Raw genomic sequence first — 14997 nt, forward strand, 5'->3', positions numbered from 1 at the left:
CAAAGGACATTAGTCTGGAAGAATAGCTCTTTGTTGGTGAGATGGAAAGTAATTGTGATATTTTAAAAATGTTTCTTAAGAAGCAAGTAAGTAAGTCAAGTTTGCATCCCTCCACCACCTGTCTGGTTTAAAGAAATGTGCATTGCCATAAGCATTTTTCTCACACAAACAGTGACAGGTAGGTCCCATACCAAGCTGGTACTTGCCAACTTGGCACAACCAATGCCCAAAACAAATTTTTTGAATATCTCTGAACAAAATGTAATGCTTTTATTGATTCTTAGATTAATTTGTATTAGTGATCAATCAAAATTTAAGTTTACGTACAAATTCACATGTGCAATAGAATATATAGTATATACATGACTCTTTTTTATGTTCTACATTTTTTCAAATGCATTTTTGTAGTCCAAGTTCCAACAACCAGATGAATTTGACGTCTGAATTTAATTACACTGGAGTACTGCGTGAAATCGATTTCCTGAACCAACAGCTAGTTCCTGAGTTGGTAGGAATGGAGGTGCGGACAAGATCAGTAACGCCAAACATTTTCTTGACTTATGTCGTCAGCGGCAATTTTAGTAAGTTGGTTTTATAATTCTCAGAGGTTGTAACTGATGTATTCCATGTGATCTGTCCCAATACAGCACGTTGAGAACTTGGGACAAAAATTGGGGTTAATCCATTTTCACTATTTTGCTTGTCGTGCAAGCTTTTGTCCTGCATGTGCATTGGTTAATTATTTGGACTTGAGTGCCAGAAGAATCACACAACCCTGCCATCCTGCACCTGCAAGTTTACGATCCAGCTCAGTCACTGCTAAATTAGAAACAATATAACAAAATCTTCTTCTTTTGAAATGTTCTCAGTCGCTAACTCAGTGTGACAAGGCACTCCAATTATTGTTCAGCTAGAGTGAGCCCCATTAGAATGCGTGTCCTACCACTCCTCCAGATCTCCCATATTGCTCCAACACCTGGGACGACCTAGATTTTGATCTGGATGGGTCTATCATCGTCAGGGGCCATCTGCGCTCCACATAGTATGCAAGAGGTTTCATGATTAGTACACCAGAAAATCCACATCATGGTCTGCCATGCTGTAATAAATATCTGAAATAAATTTATAGAGAAACACACAATAATCAGGGAGATTGTGGACTATAAAAACTGGTGCAGTCATGCACCAGAGATGATCCATCCTGTAGGCCTCTCTGTATTTTTAGTTCGAGCCTACCAGACCGCACATGCTGCCTCATTGCAATGGGCCTGTTGTCAGCTTCCCAACATCTTAGAGTAGATTTAAACTCCACTCATTGCTTAACATTGATTGGTTTTATTGTCACTCTCATTTGCTTGCTTTTTATTTGATACCTTGCTTTGTCCATCTTGTGTTTGTCCCTCCCCTTGATCATAGTCTCTTGTATCCTCCCACTGCTAACTTTCTGAGTACTCCTTTTATCTTTTAGTTTCAGCACCTGGTAGGAGTGCATGTGTTTCTTGCTCTTCCCCAACTATCTTCCCTACTCTGTCCTCTCCTTGTTGTGCCTTCCTTCCACCACTCACTACTTTATCCTTTGCTACCTCCCATGATAGACCAAAGTCACACAATTTCATCACAACTGCATTAACTAGACATTCGTGGACCTATTCACAAAGTACATTTTGTAGTTCTTTTACTACTATTACAATACGATTACTAATATATTACAAAATGCTATTCACATACCTTTGTGCCGAGGTTTCTTCTCGGCCTCTCTTATCATTTTCTATGCAGAAATCTCCACCCGACTGCAGAGTCCCTGCACATTTTTATTTATACAGTTTTATAGCACATGCCGGTCTTAGAGAGGAGAGTGTCTGTAAAATGGGGAATACTGTCAGATAAGTGGTAGGGATGATGGGAGGAATAAGGGGGGGGAGGTTAAGGATGGGTTTAGGAAGAGACGTGCACCCACTCACAAAACACTAAGCCCACTGCTATTCACAAACTGCACTTCTAAAGTTATTATAACCAAAAAGCAGCCAAAAAGGTAGTAAATGTACTTCAGATCAAAGATGTTCTGTTTTAATTTACACTTCAGAATAATAATCTGTATTATATTAAATAGAGCTTCTTTGGTAAAGTATATTAATGTAGCTACAGCTCTATTTACGTAACTTTGAATTAATTTTTATTAAATTTAAATATATAAAAATGAAAAATAATCTGGTTTAAATTTGAAAACAATTTCTCATCTAAAGGAAATAAATTATTTTTTATTAAGCGCTGATAAGTATTAAATGTGATGTTTAGAAATATTTACAAGTAATGTAAATTTAAAATATTTTATAATTAAATAATATATTTTATGTTTGATATTTTCCCATGAAGTTATACTCATTTGCATTTTTATAACTATTTTAGATAACGTAATTTACTTTAACATTATTTCCTATGGGGGTTTATTTTAAGCCCCGGCCACCATTATTATCTATAGGATGGTGTTGTAGAACAAGTGGTTGGCTATTGTGCTTGACTTACTCCAGCCCTGAGCTAGAGTAATTTATTACTGTTTTGGGTCCCTTCTTGGTTGTAGTAACTTCTGAAGTGCAGTTTGTGAATAGCAATGGGCACACTCTTTTGTGGGCAGGTGCATGTCCCTTGCTAAACTCCTCTGAAGCCCTCGATAAACCCTTCTTACCCCTCCCTAAGCGCTTCAGTAATAAGTATGCCCTTTTTCCTGCTGCTTTCCTGTTCCCTCTCACATTTGCCAACTAGACTCTCAGTACGAGTCAAGGGCTGAATTCCAATCCCTCTGCAAACAATTGTTTACTCGGGGATCTGAATTAAAGGTTCGTGATAACTATCACACCCTTACAGTATCCCACTGCTAAATTCCGGCAGATAAAATATACCCAAATTTGTTGGGGCAAAAGGCCTAGAAAAAAGACAAAACATTTTATTTCAGTCAATCAGACCATAAAATTACACAAAAAATATAACATTTAAAAAGTCAGTAATAAACAATGCAATATCAATTGAGTATAAGTTGACCAACGTCCAAAGATACATAAAAGAACAAAAGCTGGATAATAAAAAACCTGTGCTAATGATAAAATAATAAAACCTGAATGCCAGGGTATGATTTTAAAGTCTGGCCACTCACATAATGATGTTATAAAACAGGTGTCACCTAGGGAAAGAGGGCACCTCATTTCTTAGGTCGTTAAGCGGGCAACAAGAATTACTCATGTCAAATCCCCATTTTGAGTGAACACAAGTCATAACTCCTATCTCTGTACAAAGATAGCTAACACAGTGCAACCAATGTTCCCAACTACATATTAAATTGGGGCAGACACTAAGGTCTGGTTAGTATTGTTATGGACAAAGAAGAACAATCATAAAATACGTTTCCACAAGCATTTTGGAGTTGCACACTTTCCCCAAACAAAGTAGAACTCTCCCTTATCAGATAGCATAAGGTACCTTGTCTGGCCTTATTTGATGTAAACACCTGTGTTACTAGACAGGAAAACTTCATGTTCAGTGGGCACCAGATCAAGTGGGGGACTGTGTAGTCCCAAGCCCTGGTCTTTAATGCAGGTACTCGAAGGGACTAAGGACCATATGTATGACCACATTTTGCCATAGACACAGAATGGGTAAAAACCTTTGATACATCTTGCCCTAAGTATCTTGAGAGAGCGAATATGGTTCATTTCAATGTATCATTTTTTAATAGGCGCAGGGCCGCCACAACTAAGTTAGGACAAAGCAGTAGGATCCACCTTGATCTCGGGAGTGTTTATTTTCGACATAGCAATAAAAAGTGTACCTAAGTTTCAGGCATGTTGGGGCAGAATGGACATCCCTCTGATTCTGCACCATCTAGTTCCCACTTCCACGTAAAGCAACTGAGTGGCAAAGTACCAATCCGGAATCGGATACACAAGATCTTAACGCCAGCGGGATAGTTCTGTCAAGAGAGGGCTTGAATTGCAGGGAACATTTATGTGCAGGAATTGGTCCACCAACCCTACAACCTCGTTCCTCGCCATGTCAACTAAAGAACCTGTTTCCTGTGTATTTCCTTAATCCTAGTGTCTGACTTTCTGACCATCTTGCTAGGATCTTCCCACATGTCCACTAAACTAATCTAATTGCACAACAACTTCACTGCTCTCAGCCATGGTGTAATACAGGACTTCTCAACGCGAATGACCTCCTGAAGTGCGACTTTATGAGGGACCAGATCCCGGGCTGGCCAGATTCTGGCCCAGTAGGTCAGCATTTTGAGGCAGGCTATGTGATCTATCCTTTTTAAGTTCAAGTCCAACCTCAGCTGAATTAAGGAGTGGTACCTGGAACATTCATGAGTGTGCATATAAATTTGTTTCAGTCATGTTGAGCGTCGAAGTATCCCCAGAGCCCCAGATTTCTGCTCCATATAATGCTCTGCCAAAGGCCTCCGATACATAAACCTCAACGGCTGGGGATACTGCTCTGTTGTTCGCTGTTTTGTGTTTCCTAACATGAGCTGTGTATGCACCTGCCTGTGCTGTCCGTCTTTTATTGTGCTTGAGGAAGCGTGCGCTGCTCCATTGTTACTGTTCCTGTTCTGTGTCCGCTGCACATCTTCTGCCTATGCATGAGAAAGCATGCGCTGCTTCTGTCCTTACTGTACTTGTTCTGTGTCTACAGTAGATATCCTGCTTATGCATGAGGAAGCGTGCAATGCTTCTATCCTTACTGTACCTGTTCTATGTCTGCATCACATCTTCTGCTTATGCATGAGGAAGCGTGTGCTGCTTCTAACCTTACTGTACCTGAAGCATGCGCTGCTTCTATCCTTACTGTACATGTTCTGTGTCTGCTGCACATTTTCTGCTTATGCATAGGACGCCTGCGCTGCTTCTGTCCTTACTGTACCTATTCCTTGTCTGTAGTAGATATTCTGCTTATGCATAGGAAGCCTGCAATGCTTCTGTCCTTACTCTACCTGTCCTATGTCTGCATTAGATATTCTGCTTATGCATGAAGAAGCGGGTGATGCTTCTATCCTTAGTGCACCTGTTCTATGTCTGCATCACATCTTCTGCTTATGCTTGAGGAAGCGTGTGCTGCTTCTGTCCTTACTGTACCTGTTCTGCGCCTGCTCTACATCTTCTGCTAATGCTTGAGGAAACGTGCACTGCTTCTGTCCTTACTGTACCTGTTCTGCGTCTGCTGTACATATTCTGCTTATGCATAGGAAGCCTGCACTGCTTCTGTCCTTACTGTACCTGTTCTGCCTCTGCTGTACATATTCTGTTTATACATAGGAAGCCTGCGCTGCTTCTGTCCTTACTGTACCTGTTCTCTGTCTGCAGTACATATTCTGCTTGTGCATGAGGAAACGTGCGCTGCTCCTGTCCTTACTGTACCTGTTCTGCATCTGCCGTACATATTCTGCTTATGCATGAGGAAGTGTGCGCTGCTTCTATCCTTACTGTACCTGTTCTCTGCCTGCTGTACATCTTCTGCTTATGCATGAGGAAGCCTGCGCTGCTTCTTTCCTTACTGTACCTGTTCTATGTCTGCATCACATCTTCTGCTTATGCATGAGGAAGTGTGCGCTGCTTCTATTGTTACTGTACCTGTTCTATGTCTGCATCACATATTCTGCTTATGCATGAGGAAGCGTGTGCTGCTTCTATTGTTACTGTACCTGTTCTATGTCCATATTCTGCTTATGCATGAGGAAGCATGCGCTGCTTCTATTGTTACTGTACCTGTTTTATGTCTGCATCACAACTTCTGCTTATGCATGAGGAAGCCTGCGCTGCTTCTTTCCTTACTGTACCTGTTCTATGTCTGCTGTACATCTTCTGCTTATGCATGAGGAAACGTGCGCTGCTTCTGTCCTTACTGTACCTATTCTGCATCTGCTGTACATATTTTGCTTATGCAGAGGAAGCATGCACTGCTTCTATCCTTACTGTACCTGTTCTCTGTCTGCAGTACATATTCTGCTTATGCATGAGGAAGCCTGCGCTGCTCCTGTCCTTACTGTACCTGTTCTCTGTCTGCAGTACATATTCTGCTTATGCATGAGGAAGTGTTCGCTGCTTCTGTCCTTACTGTACCTGTTCTGCGTCTGCTGTACATATTTTGCTTATGCATGAGGAAGCCTGTGCTGCTTCTGTCCTTACTGTACCTGTTCTATGTCTGCAGTACATCTTCTGCTTATGCATAGGAAGCCTGCGCTGCTTCTATCCTTACTGTACCTGTTCTGCGTCTGCTGTACATCTTCTGCTTATGCATGAGGAAACGTGCACTGGTTCTGTCCTTACTGTACCTGTTCTGCATCTGCTGTACATATTCTGCTTATGCATAGGAAGCCTGCACTGCTTCTCTCCTTACTGTACCTGTTCTGCATCTGCTGTACATATTCTGCTTATGCATAGGAAGCATGCGCTGCTTCTATCCTTACTGTACCTGTTCCCTGCCTGCAGTGCATCTACTGCTTATGCATGAGGAAGCCTGCGCTGCTTCTGTCCTTACTGTACCTGTTCTCTGTCTGCAGTACATATTCTGCTTATGCATAGGAAGCCTGCACTGCTTCTCTCCTTACTGTACCTGTTCTGCGTCTGCTGTACATATTCTGCTTATGCATAGGACGCCTGCGCTGCTTCTGTCCTTACTGTACCTGTTCTGCATCTGCTGTACATATTTTGCTTATGCATAGAAAGCATGCGCTGCTTCTGTCCTTACTGTACCTGTTCTGCATCTGCTGTACATATTCTGCTTATGCATAGGAAGCCTGCGCTGCTTCTGTCCTTACCGTACCTGTTCCGTGTCTGGAAGGAAGCCTGTGCTGCTGTTACGCAGACTATGCATCTTCCGCTGTCGTGTGCGGAGGTAGCTTGAACTGCCACTTCCTAAACTACACCCAGAGACAGGCTCGGGGTAAATGGAAGGCCCAGAAAACCTCAGCCATCTGTAATGAGCAAACATCGTTCACAACTACAGCCTTGCCGAGGGTTTGAGGGAGAATTCAATCTTTTTGAACTAGGGTCAAGCAATTAATTTTAGAGCGTAATTTTTATGTTTAATAATACCTTCATGCTTCACACAGTGCTCTGCCGAGGAATTTTTACATAATTTCAATAATTCAGGGGTTGACGCTCTACGCAGGGCATTATCCCGCTATGGTAGAAAAATGTGTGTGCTTATCACAAAACAGGCCCTCTCTCCTTCACAGCTGCGTTCCCTCACCGCACCCAGCCCTGAAAACAGCCGGATCCCCAGCCTACAATGGGGATTTCCATGCTTTCACCAAGTCCCAAGGTGCCGGTGCCCAAAGCCCTCCTCTACAACACGCGGCTGCAGCAATTAAATGAGCGAGCACAGAACACTGAGGCAGCAGAATCCTAAAGCCATCTCGGGTTTCTTTAATCCATTTACAGCCACTTCCTGCCCCTTCAGTTTACTCTTGCAGCTTTCTGCCTTTTTTTCTTTCTTTGTGGCTTCATTTTTCTCTTCTTCCAACTTTCCCATATGTGTCTTTTGCTCGCAGCAAATGCCTGATGCAGAAAACTAAGTGACGGCCCTTAAATAATAAGTGCCGGTGCCCCGCACCAGTAACCACCGGCTTAAGTTAAGCACTGCCCACACCACGTTGGTAGTACTGGTCTCGTACCAGTCAGAATTTCATCTGACACAAAGACCGTGCCGTAAATGTCCTCGACAAAAAGATCGCACCATAGGAGCTGATTAAAGAAAATGTACACCCGGTGGGGTGATATAAAATTTTTATAAAGCATAATTGGGGCACAGTATATAAAACAATATTTTATTATATTCTAATCTGACACACAAAAGAGGTATTTTTAGTGGGAGAAAAGCTTGCCTTGCTTGTGCCTGCCCTGTACAAGTTACCTGTTCGAAGACAGTATGCGCAGCTGCTGTCTGTCCGGATGTACCGCAAATTTGAGTGCTGTGCCTGTATGTGTGAGAGAAGTTTGCTCATCTGCTGTCCTTGCTGCATGTCTCCCGTGTGTTCTGTTGAGAACACCTTTCACTTCATTAAGACAAAACTATTGGCTTTGTCACTGCCTGCTTAAATGTGGACACTGAAATTTACAGTAGACTGTGGACAGTGCCAGATTAGACCCCGTGGAATCCCATAGGAAGTCGAAATTTCGGGACCTCCTTCGCAAATTATCTGCTAATACGTTTTTAATTTTACCAACCATCAATTTTAATAAACCTATTTTTATTAGACAAAACTGAACATTACACGTACATAGTTTGCACCGATTTGTTTTTTTTACAAACTAACACCTGCTAGAAGATGAGCTTTTAAGACAAACTGTTATGAATCTGATGTCTACAGTTTATCTACATTAAATTGTTAGTGGGTGCATTACATTCATACAGTATTTTCTATATGGAGTCTTTAATGTCAAGTTTTTGTTTCTTTCAGTTGATTATTTTTTTTAACTTTTGGAAACAATTTAGGAAAGCTTGCTTGTAATTTTCTTTCAAGATCAAATCAATATTATTTTGATCCGTTGTACGGGGCCCCTAAATGAAGAGAGCCCATAGGCCGTGCCTACTTTGCCTATTTGGTAATCACAGATATTTTCCAACATTTCTTGCTGCATTTCACACTGCTGGGGGGACTTGGAGATTGGCGTTGTTGATCAATTTTACAGTTCTAGAGTCCACCGGATAGACCTCCTCCCCCATCCTCTTTCTACAGACGAGGGGGTTCAGGAAGGGCATTGCCAGGTTTACCTGAAATTAGAGAACTGTACAATACTGCCAAACTTTAAATTATGCCCTTAAATATACCTCACGCTGTGGTGCTGCTAAAAAGGTCTCGGATCTCTGAGGTTTCTCATTCCTGAGAGATTCCAGGCTGTTTATCTATAGGAATGTCTGCATCTCGTCTCTTTCTGCAACCAAATAATTTGATGAAGTTTACCCAATACAGTATTTGCATGAAGTTGTAAATTAACCCTTCTGCGTGTTGAAAATTAATCTCCTCCATATCTTTACATTTCACAGCGAACAAGGACGTGCTGCTGACATACTTTGGATGTTCTGGGTTTACAAACAGTGTGTACACACTGAATCCGAGCACATTTATGTGTGAGTCCAAGTGCAAAGGTTATTGTAGGAACAACGCCGCCTGCAACCTGACTCAGGAGGGTCCTTTCTGCACGTGAGTAAACGCACTTATGAAGTACACACTCTCTGAGGTTATTGTCCTGGCAGGCAGGAACACTAAAAAGTTCTGCGAGCTCCGCCACTGACAGGTGAGACATACATGATCCATCTCCCATCAGATGTAACCACATGTCCGAGGTCATCTTGAAAGCAAATAGACACGATACTCAAATCCCGTAGGTCTGGCTTACATTTTTAGCACAGAGTAAAACACTGACTAAGCCTCCTACTGTGTAAAAACAAAACAAATGATTGTGTTGTGTATACATTGACTCTGTGGGATAAAAAATGTAATGTGTGGTGATTTAGAGCACTTTTGGGGTGTAAATTAGCCACTAGTTCATTGCAATGCAAACATTCTATAGAAGATGGAATAATACACCAAACAGACAGTAGAATGTGGTGATACTTCTCTGGGCAGACCAAACCCCTCCGTCCCGATCTCCCAAGCCAGTGGCCCAATAGACCTTTTACACAGAGAAGCAAACATGGCTGCCTTGAGCAGAGGTCGGGGACTGACACTCCATCCGTAAACTTGTTGGCCTCTTGTAGCTCTCCTGCAGCGCAGCTACTTCCGGTCCCAAGGACCCTGTCCTGAGCTCTCCTGCAGTGCAGCTACTTCCTGTCCCAAGGACCCTGTCCTGAGCTCTCCTGCAGCGCAGCTACTCCCTGTCCCAAATACCCCGTCCCAAGCTCTCCTGCAGTGCAGCTACTTGCTGTCCCAAGGACCCTGTCCTGAGCTCTCCTGCAGTGCATCTACTCCCTGTCCCAAGGACCCTGTCCTGAGCTCTCCTGCAGCGCAGCTACTTCCTGTCCCAAGGACCCTGTCCTGAGCTCTCCTGCAGCGCAGCTACTTCCTGTCCCAAGGACCTTGTCCCGAGCTCTCCTGCAGCCCATCTACTTCCTGTCCCAAGGACCCTGTCCTGAACTCTCCTGCAGCGCAGCTACTTCCTGTCCCAAGGACCTTGTCCCGAGCTCTCCTGCAGTGCATCTACTCCCTGTCCCAAGCACCCTCTCCTGAGCTCTCCTGCAGCGCAGCTACTTCCTGTCCCAAGGACCCTGTCCTGAGCTCTCCTGCAGCGCAGCTACTTCCTGTCCCAAGCTCTCCTGCAGTGCAGCTACTCCCTATCCTAAGGACCCTGTCCTGAGCTCTCCTGCAGTGCAGCTACTTCCTGTCCCAAATACCCCGTCCTGAGCTCTCCTGCAGCGCAGCTACTTCCTGTCCCAAGCTCTCCTGCAGTGCAGCTACTTCCTGTCCCAAATACCCCGTCCTGAGCTCTCCTGCAGCGCATCTACTTCCTGTCCCAAGGACCCTGTCCTGAGCTCTCCTGCAGCGCAGCTACTTCCTGTCCCAAGGACCCTGTCCTGAACTCTCCTGCAGCGCATCTACTTCCTGTCCCAAATACCCCGTCCTGAGCTCTCCTGCAGCGCATCTACTTCCTGTCCCAAGGACCCTGTCCTGAGCTCTCCTGCAGCGCAGCTACTTCCTGTCCCAAGGACCCTGTCCTGAACTCTCCTGCAGCGCAGCTACTTCCTGTCCCAAGGACCCCGTCCTGAACTCTCCTGCAGCGCAGCTACTTCCTGTCCCAAGGACCCTGTCCTGAGCTCTCCTGCAGCGCAGCTACTTCCTGTCCCAAGGACCCTGTCCTGAGCTCTCCTGCAGCGCAGCTACTCCCTGTCCCAAGGACCCTGTCCTGAGCTCTCCTGCAGCGCATCTACTTCCTGTCCCAAGGACACTGTCCTGAGCTCTCCTGCAGCGCAGCTACTTCCTGTCCCAAGGACCCTGTCCTGAGCGCTCCTGCAGCGCAGCTACTTCCTGTCCCAAGCTCTCCTGCAGCGCAGCTACTCCCTGTCCTGAGCCCTCCTGCAGCGCAGCTACTCCCTGTCCCAAGGACCCTGTCCTGAACTCTCCTGCAGTGCAGCTACTCCCTGTCCCAAGGACCCTGTCCTGAGCGCTCCTGCAGCGCAGCTACTTTCTGTCCCAAGGACCCTGTCCTGAGCCCTCCTGCAGCGCAGCTACTTCCTGTCCCAAGCTCTCCTGCAGTGCAGCTACTTCCTGTCCCAAGGACCCTGTCCTGAGCTCTCCTGCAGCGCATCTACTCCCTGTCCCAAGGACCCTGTCCTGAGCTCTCCTGCAGCGCATCTACTTCCTGTCTCAAGGACCCTGTCCTGACCTCTCCTGCAGCGCAGCTACTCCCTGTCCTAAGGACCCTGTCCTGAGCTCTCCTGCAGCGCATCTACTTCCTGTCCCAAGGACCCTGTCCTGAGCTCTCCTGCAGCGCAGCTACTTCCTGTCCCAAGCTCTCCTGCAGCGCAGCTACTCCCTGTCCTGAGCTCTCCTGCAGTGCAGCTACTTCCTGTCCCAAGGACCCTGTCCTGAGCTCTCCTGCAGCGCAGCTACTTCCTGTCCCAAGCTCTCCTGCAGCGCAGCTACTCCCTGTCCTAAGGACCCTGTCCTGAGCTCTCCTGAAGCGCAGCTACTTCCTGTCCCAAGGACCCTGTCCTGAGCTCTCCTGCAGCGCAGCTACTTCCTGTCCCAAGGACCTTGTCCTGAGCTCTCCTGCAGTGCAGCTACTCCCTGTCCTAAGGACCCTGTCCTGAGCTCTCCTGCAGCGCAGCTACTTCCTGTCCCAAGGACCCTGTCCTGAGCTCTCCTACAGTGCAGCTACTTCCTGTCCCAAGGACCTTGTCCTGAGCTCTCCTGCAGTGCAGCTACTCCCTGGCCCAAGGTCCCAGCCCTGAGAGTCTGCTGTCTGCAATTACAGAGGGTTCAGTGAATAGATCTTCACTGCAGAGTGCACATAGGAGAATTATGATCCATTGCCTACATCTTTACCTGGTAATGCTAAGATATTTAGCATTATTAAAGCAAACACAAGAGGACATCTAGCCGATTAACCAGTGCTAATGTGCTTGTGCTCACTCCCTAAGCATGGTAAAATTGGCTTGCACCCGATTAGTACATTTAATATACTTATAATTACCTAGTAAAGTGGGATACCATATGCACACGGTTGGTAAATTACATCCTACTAGTGGACTAGCATCACTTATTGTGCCACCCAATTAGGTAGCACCTTAAAATGTTTCTTAGATGTGCATTGCAGCCTGGGTGTAGTTATAAACTTGCAATTCGACATGGCAAAATAAAACATTTGCCAAGCTTAAAACTCCCTTTTTAAAACATATGAGCCACGCCTAGGGTAGGGCCTAAACAGCCGATAGGGCACGGTTCATTGTATTTAAAATGCTGGGCATGTACTTTTAAGTTGATGTGAAAAGCTCATAAATTCACTTTTGACTACTGTGAGACCTAAGTCTCCCATAGGATAACATTGGGTTTTCTTATTATCTCTAATAAGTGATAACCTTTGTTTAGGAGCAGGTAGAAATCTCATGTTTGGTGTCTAATGAATTGTACGTTAAAATTCTCTTTAATGGTAAAGTTAGATTTTAAGTCCCAGTTCTGAAAATAGCACTTTTAGAAAATGGACATTTTCTTATCCTAACCATTTGGTAGCTGCAGCCTGACTCCTGGGTTATATGACTATGTGAAGTTGGCTGTTGGCTTTGTGTACTCCTCTCAAACTGCCACTCTTTGGGGGACTGGATGTTGGCAGAATGGTCCCTCTGATAGAGAGTAATATCCGCAGATCCCTTACCTTAGAATTATCCCCCGACGTCAAGCTGGATCCAGAATTGTTTTGTGAGCAGTACCCCACGAGTCAGTAGATGGTGTCACCCAGCTCTGCAAGGCGGCGTCCATGCCGGAAGTGACATCCAGGGTGCCTATGAAGGCACCATCCCAGTGCACTGATGTCCGTTCTTTTGTTTCCATATCTGTCAGTGCAGATCTGGAGAGAGCTACCCCCAGTCATTTTTTGCCTGACTCTTTTTTGACTTTTTGTTAAAGTCTCTTTGAGATCTTTTCTCTAGGTGTAGCAGGTATGTCCACCAGGAAAGCTGGTTTCAAGCCTTGCGGCGCATGTCCATGACAGATATCTGTGACGGAGCCGCATTTTGTTTGTCTCTGGTGCCTCCAGCGCATCCATGATGCAAAGACCTGCGTCGACTGTCACGCCCATGCACGCCAAGGCCTTGAGGGAGCAGTCCCTCAAGCTCCATGCTGCTCAACGTGCAATGTTTCAACGATCCCGGGACCAGTCGCAGGCCCTAGATCCTCATCACACTCAGTGGTCTTCCGGTACATCGCACCAAAAGAAGAGCAAGAAATAGAAGAGGTCTTCGACTTTGCCCCATCCGTCGAAATCTTCCAATGAGACGAGGGAGCATGATAATTCAAGGCATGCCTCCTCTGTAGAGCCTGCGCCTGGGCCGGCCCTGCACCTCCCTGAGCTACCAGGAGTCGGAATTACCCACGCCTAACATTTTGAGTTTTATGAGGCCACACAACTCATATTTGGGTGGCCTGTCCTTGTTGTCTCACCTTTTGGGTTCCACGGGTTCAGGAGGCGTCCCTACTGGTTCTCCGTCCCAAGCACCAGTTAGGCTACTTGGATTCACGGATAGAACCAAACCATCTCTGGTTGCACCACCTTGAACTTTCCCAATGTTGACCCTCTCAGCTCCACCATCCCCATTCTCATCGCTGACTCTGACACAAAGCTGGAGGAGCGTAATTCAACACTGAATCTGAAGCCGACTACAGCCATACCCTCAAGACAAGAGTCTGAGCCCTAGTCCTAAGGGCCAAAGATAGGGGAAGATTTTAAGGAGACACTGGACCCTGCAGAATAGCAGTTCCTAGACCCTAACATGGACTGGTGTGAGTACTTTTCAGATGCCAGTGGACTGGACAATGCCCTACATACTGTCATGGTCTCTTCTCCTTCTACGATGGCTACAGAGGAGGGAGCCCCTTTTTCTAAGGTGGTGAGAAGGGCGGTCAAAGTCTTGGACGTTAGCCTGCCATCAGTGGAAGTGAAGACTAACGTCTTGACTGAAATGCTTCAGCCGGGTGTGACCCCCTTAGTACCACTTCTCCCATTTAATGAAGCCCTTACAGATGTCCTTCTTGTGACCAGGTCCAAGCCTAGCACAGGGTTCCTGTGAACAGGACAATGACTTATCACCATCGCCACACCCCAAGTGACCCCAATTTCCTGATGCAACACCCTACTCCAGAGAGCTTCGTGGTCGAAGCCTCCACGTCCTGTGTAAACCCTGGTGCATTCCATACCACCCCACCTGATAGGAAATCCAAGAAGCTGAAATCCAAGAAGCTGAACACCTCGGGCACAAAAATGTTTTCTTCCTGGCTCAGTGGTCCGTGAACAGCATATGCCTTTTGGGCCATTACTCGCATGCACTTTGGGATTTGATTGCACAAATGCTGCTCATGGACCTAGAGGAGGCCCAGGCCATTCACTCCCAAGCTATAGCAAATGAGAGAGATGCAACAATCTCTCCTACTGAGTTCTCCAGATTGTTCGAAGGGGCTACTCTGTCCTCTTCATGACTAACCCTCCACCCATGCCCCCAACTTGCGACAAGCTGATGGAGGACCATCTTTCCTTACTTGCCCTGGAAGTGACAGCTCTCTTGGCCAAGGAAACCATAGAGAGGGTGGCAAAGCCAGAAGTAGGTTGTGTTTGTTATTCCTGCTACTTTCTGGCACTCAAAAAAGACAGTGGCTTTACGATTTCTTCCTCAAGGAAGAGAAATTCTGAATGCTGACGCTCACTGAAGTCCTGTCTGCCCTGGACCTGGGAGACTGGATGATAGTGTTGGACTTGCAGGATGCATACTTCCACATTCACATCCTGCTTGACCACA

At 45.8% G+C, this 14997-nt stretch overlaps 1 protein-coding gene across 5 annotated transcripts in view; it reads left to right on the forward strand.

Moving 5' to 3' along the window:
• Positions 1-14997, forward strand: part of LOC138265246 (mucin-4-like) — a 422755-nt gene that overhangs the window by 384164 nt on the left and 23594 nt on the right. For all 5 annotated transcript variants that reach the window (XM_069212831.1, XM_069212835.1, XM_069212833.1 and 2 more), the window contains 2 exons: positions 409-581; positions 9040-9196. In XM_069212831.1, the coding sequence (XP_069068932.1) occupies positions 409-581; positions 9040-9196 (330 nt within the window). The remainder of the gene's footprint in view (positions 1-408; positions 582-9039; positions 9197-14997) is intronic.

The sequence above is a fragment of the Pleurodeles waltl genome, chromosome 11, assembly GCF_031143425.1.
Source record: "Pleurodeles waltl isolate 20211129_DDA chromosome 11, aPleWal1.hap1.20221129, whole genome shotgun sequence".
Taxonomy (NCBI): domain Eukaryota; kingdom Metazoa; phylum Chordata; class Amphibia; order Caudata; family Salamandridae; genus Pleurodeles; species Pleurodeles waltl.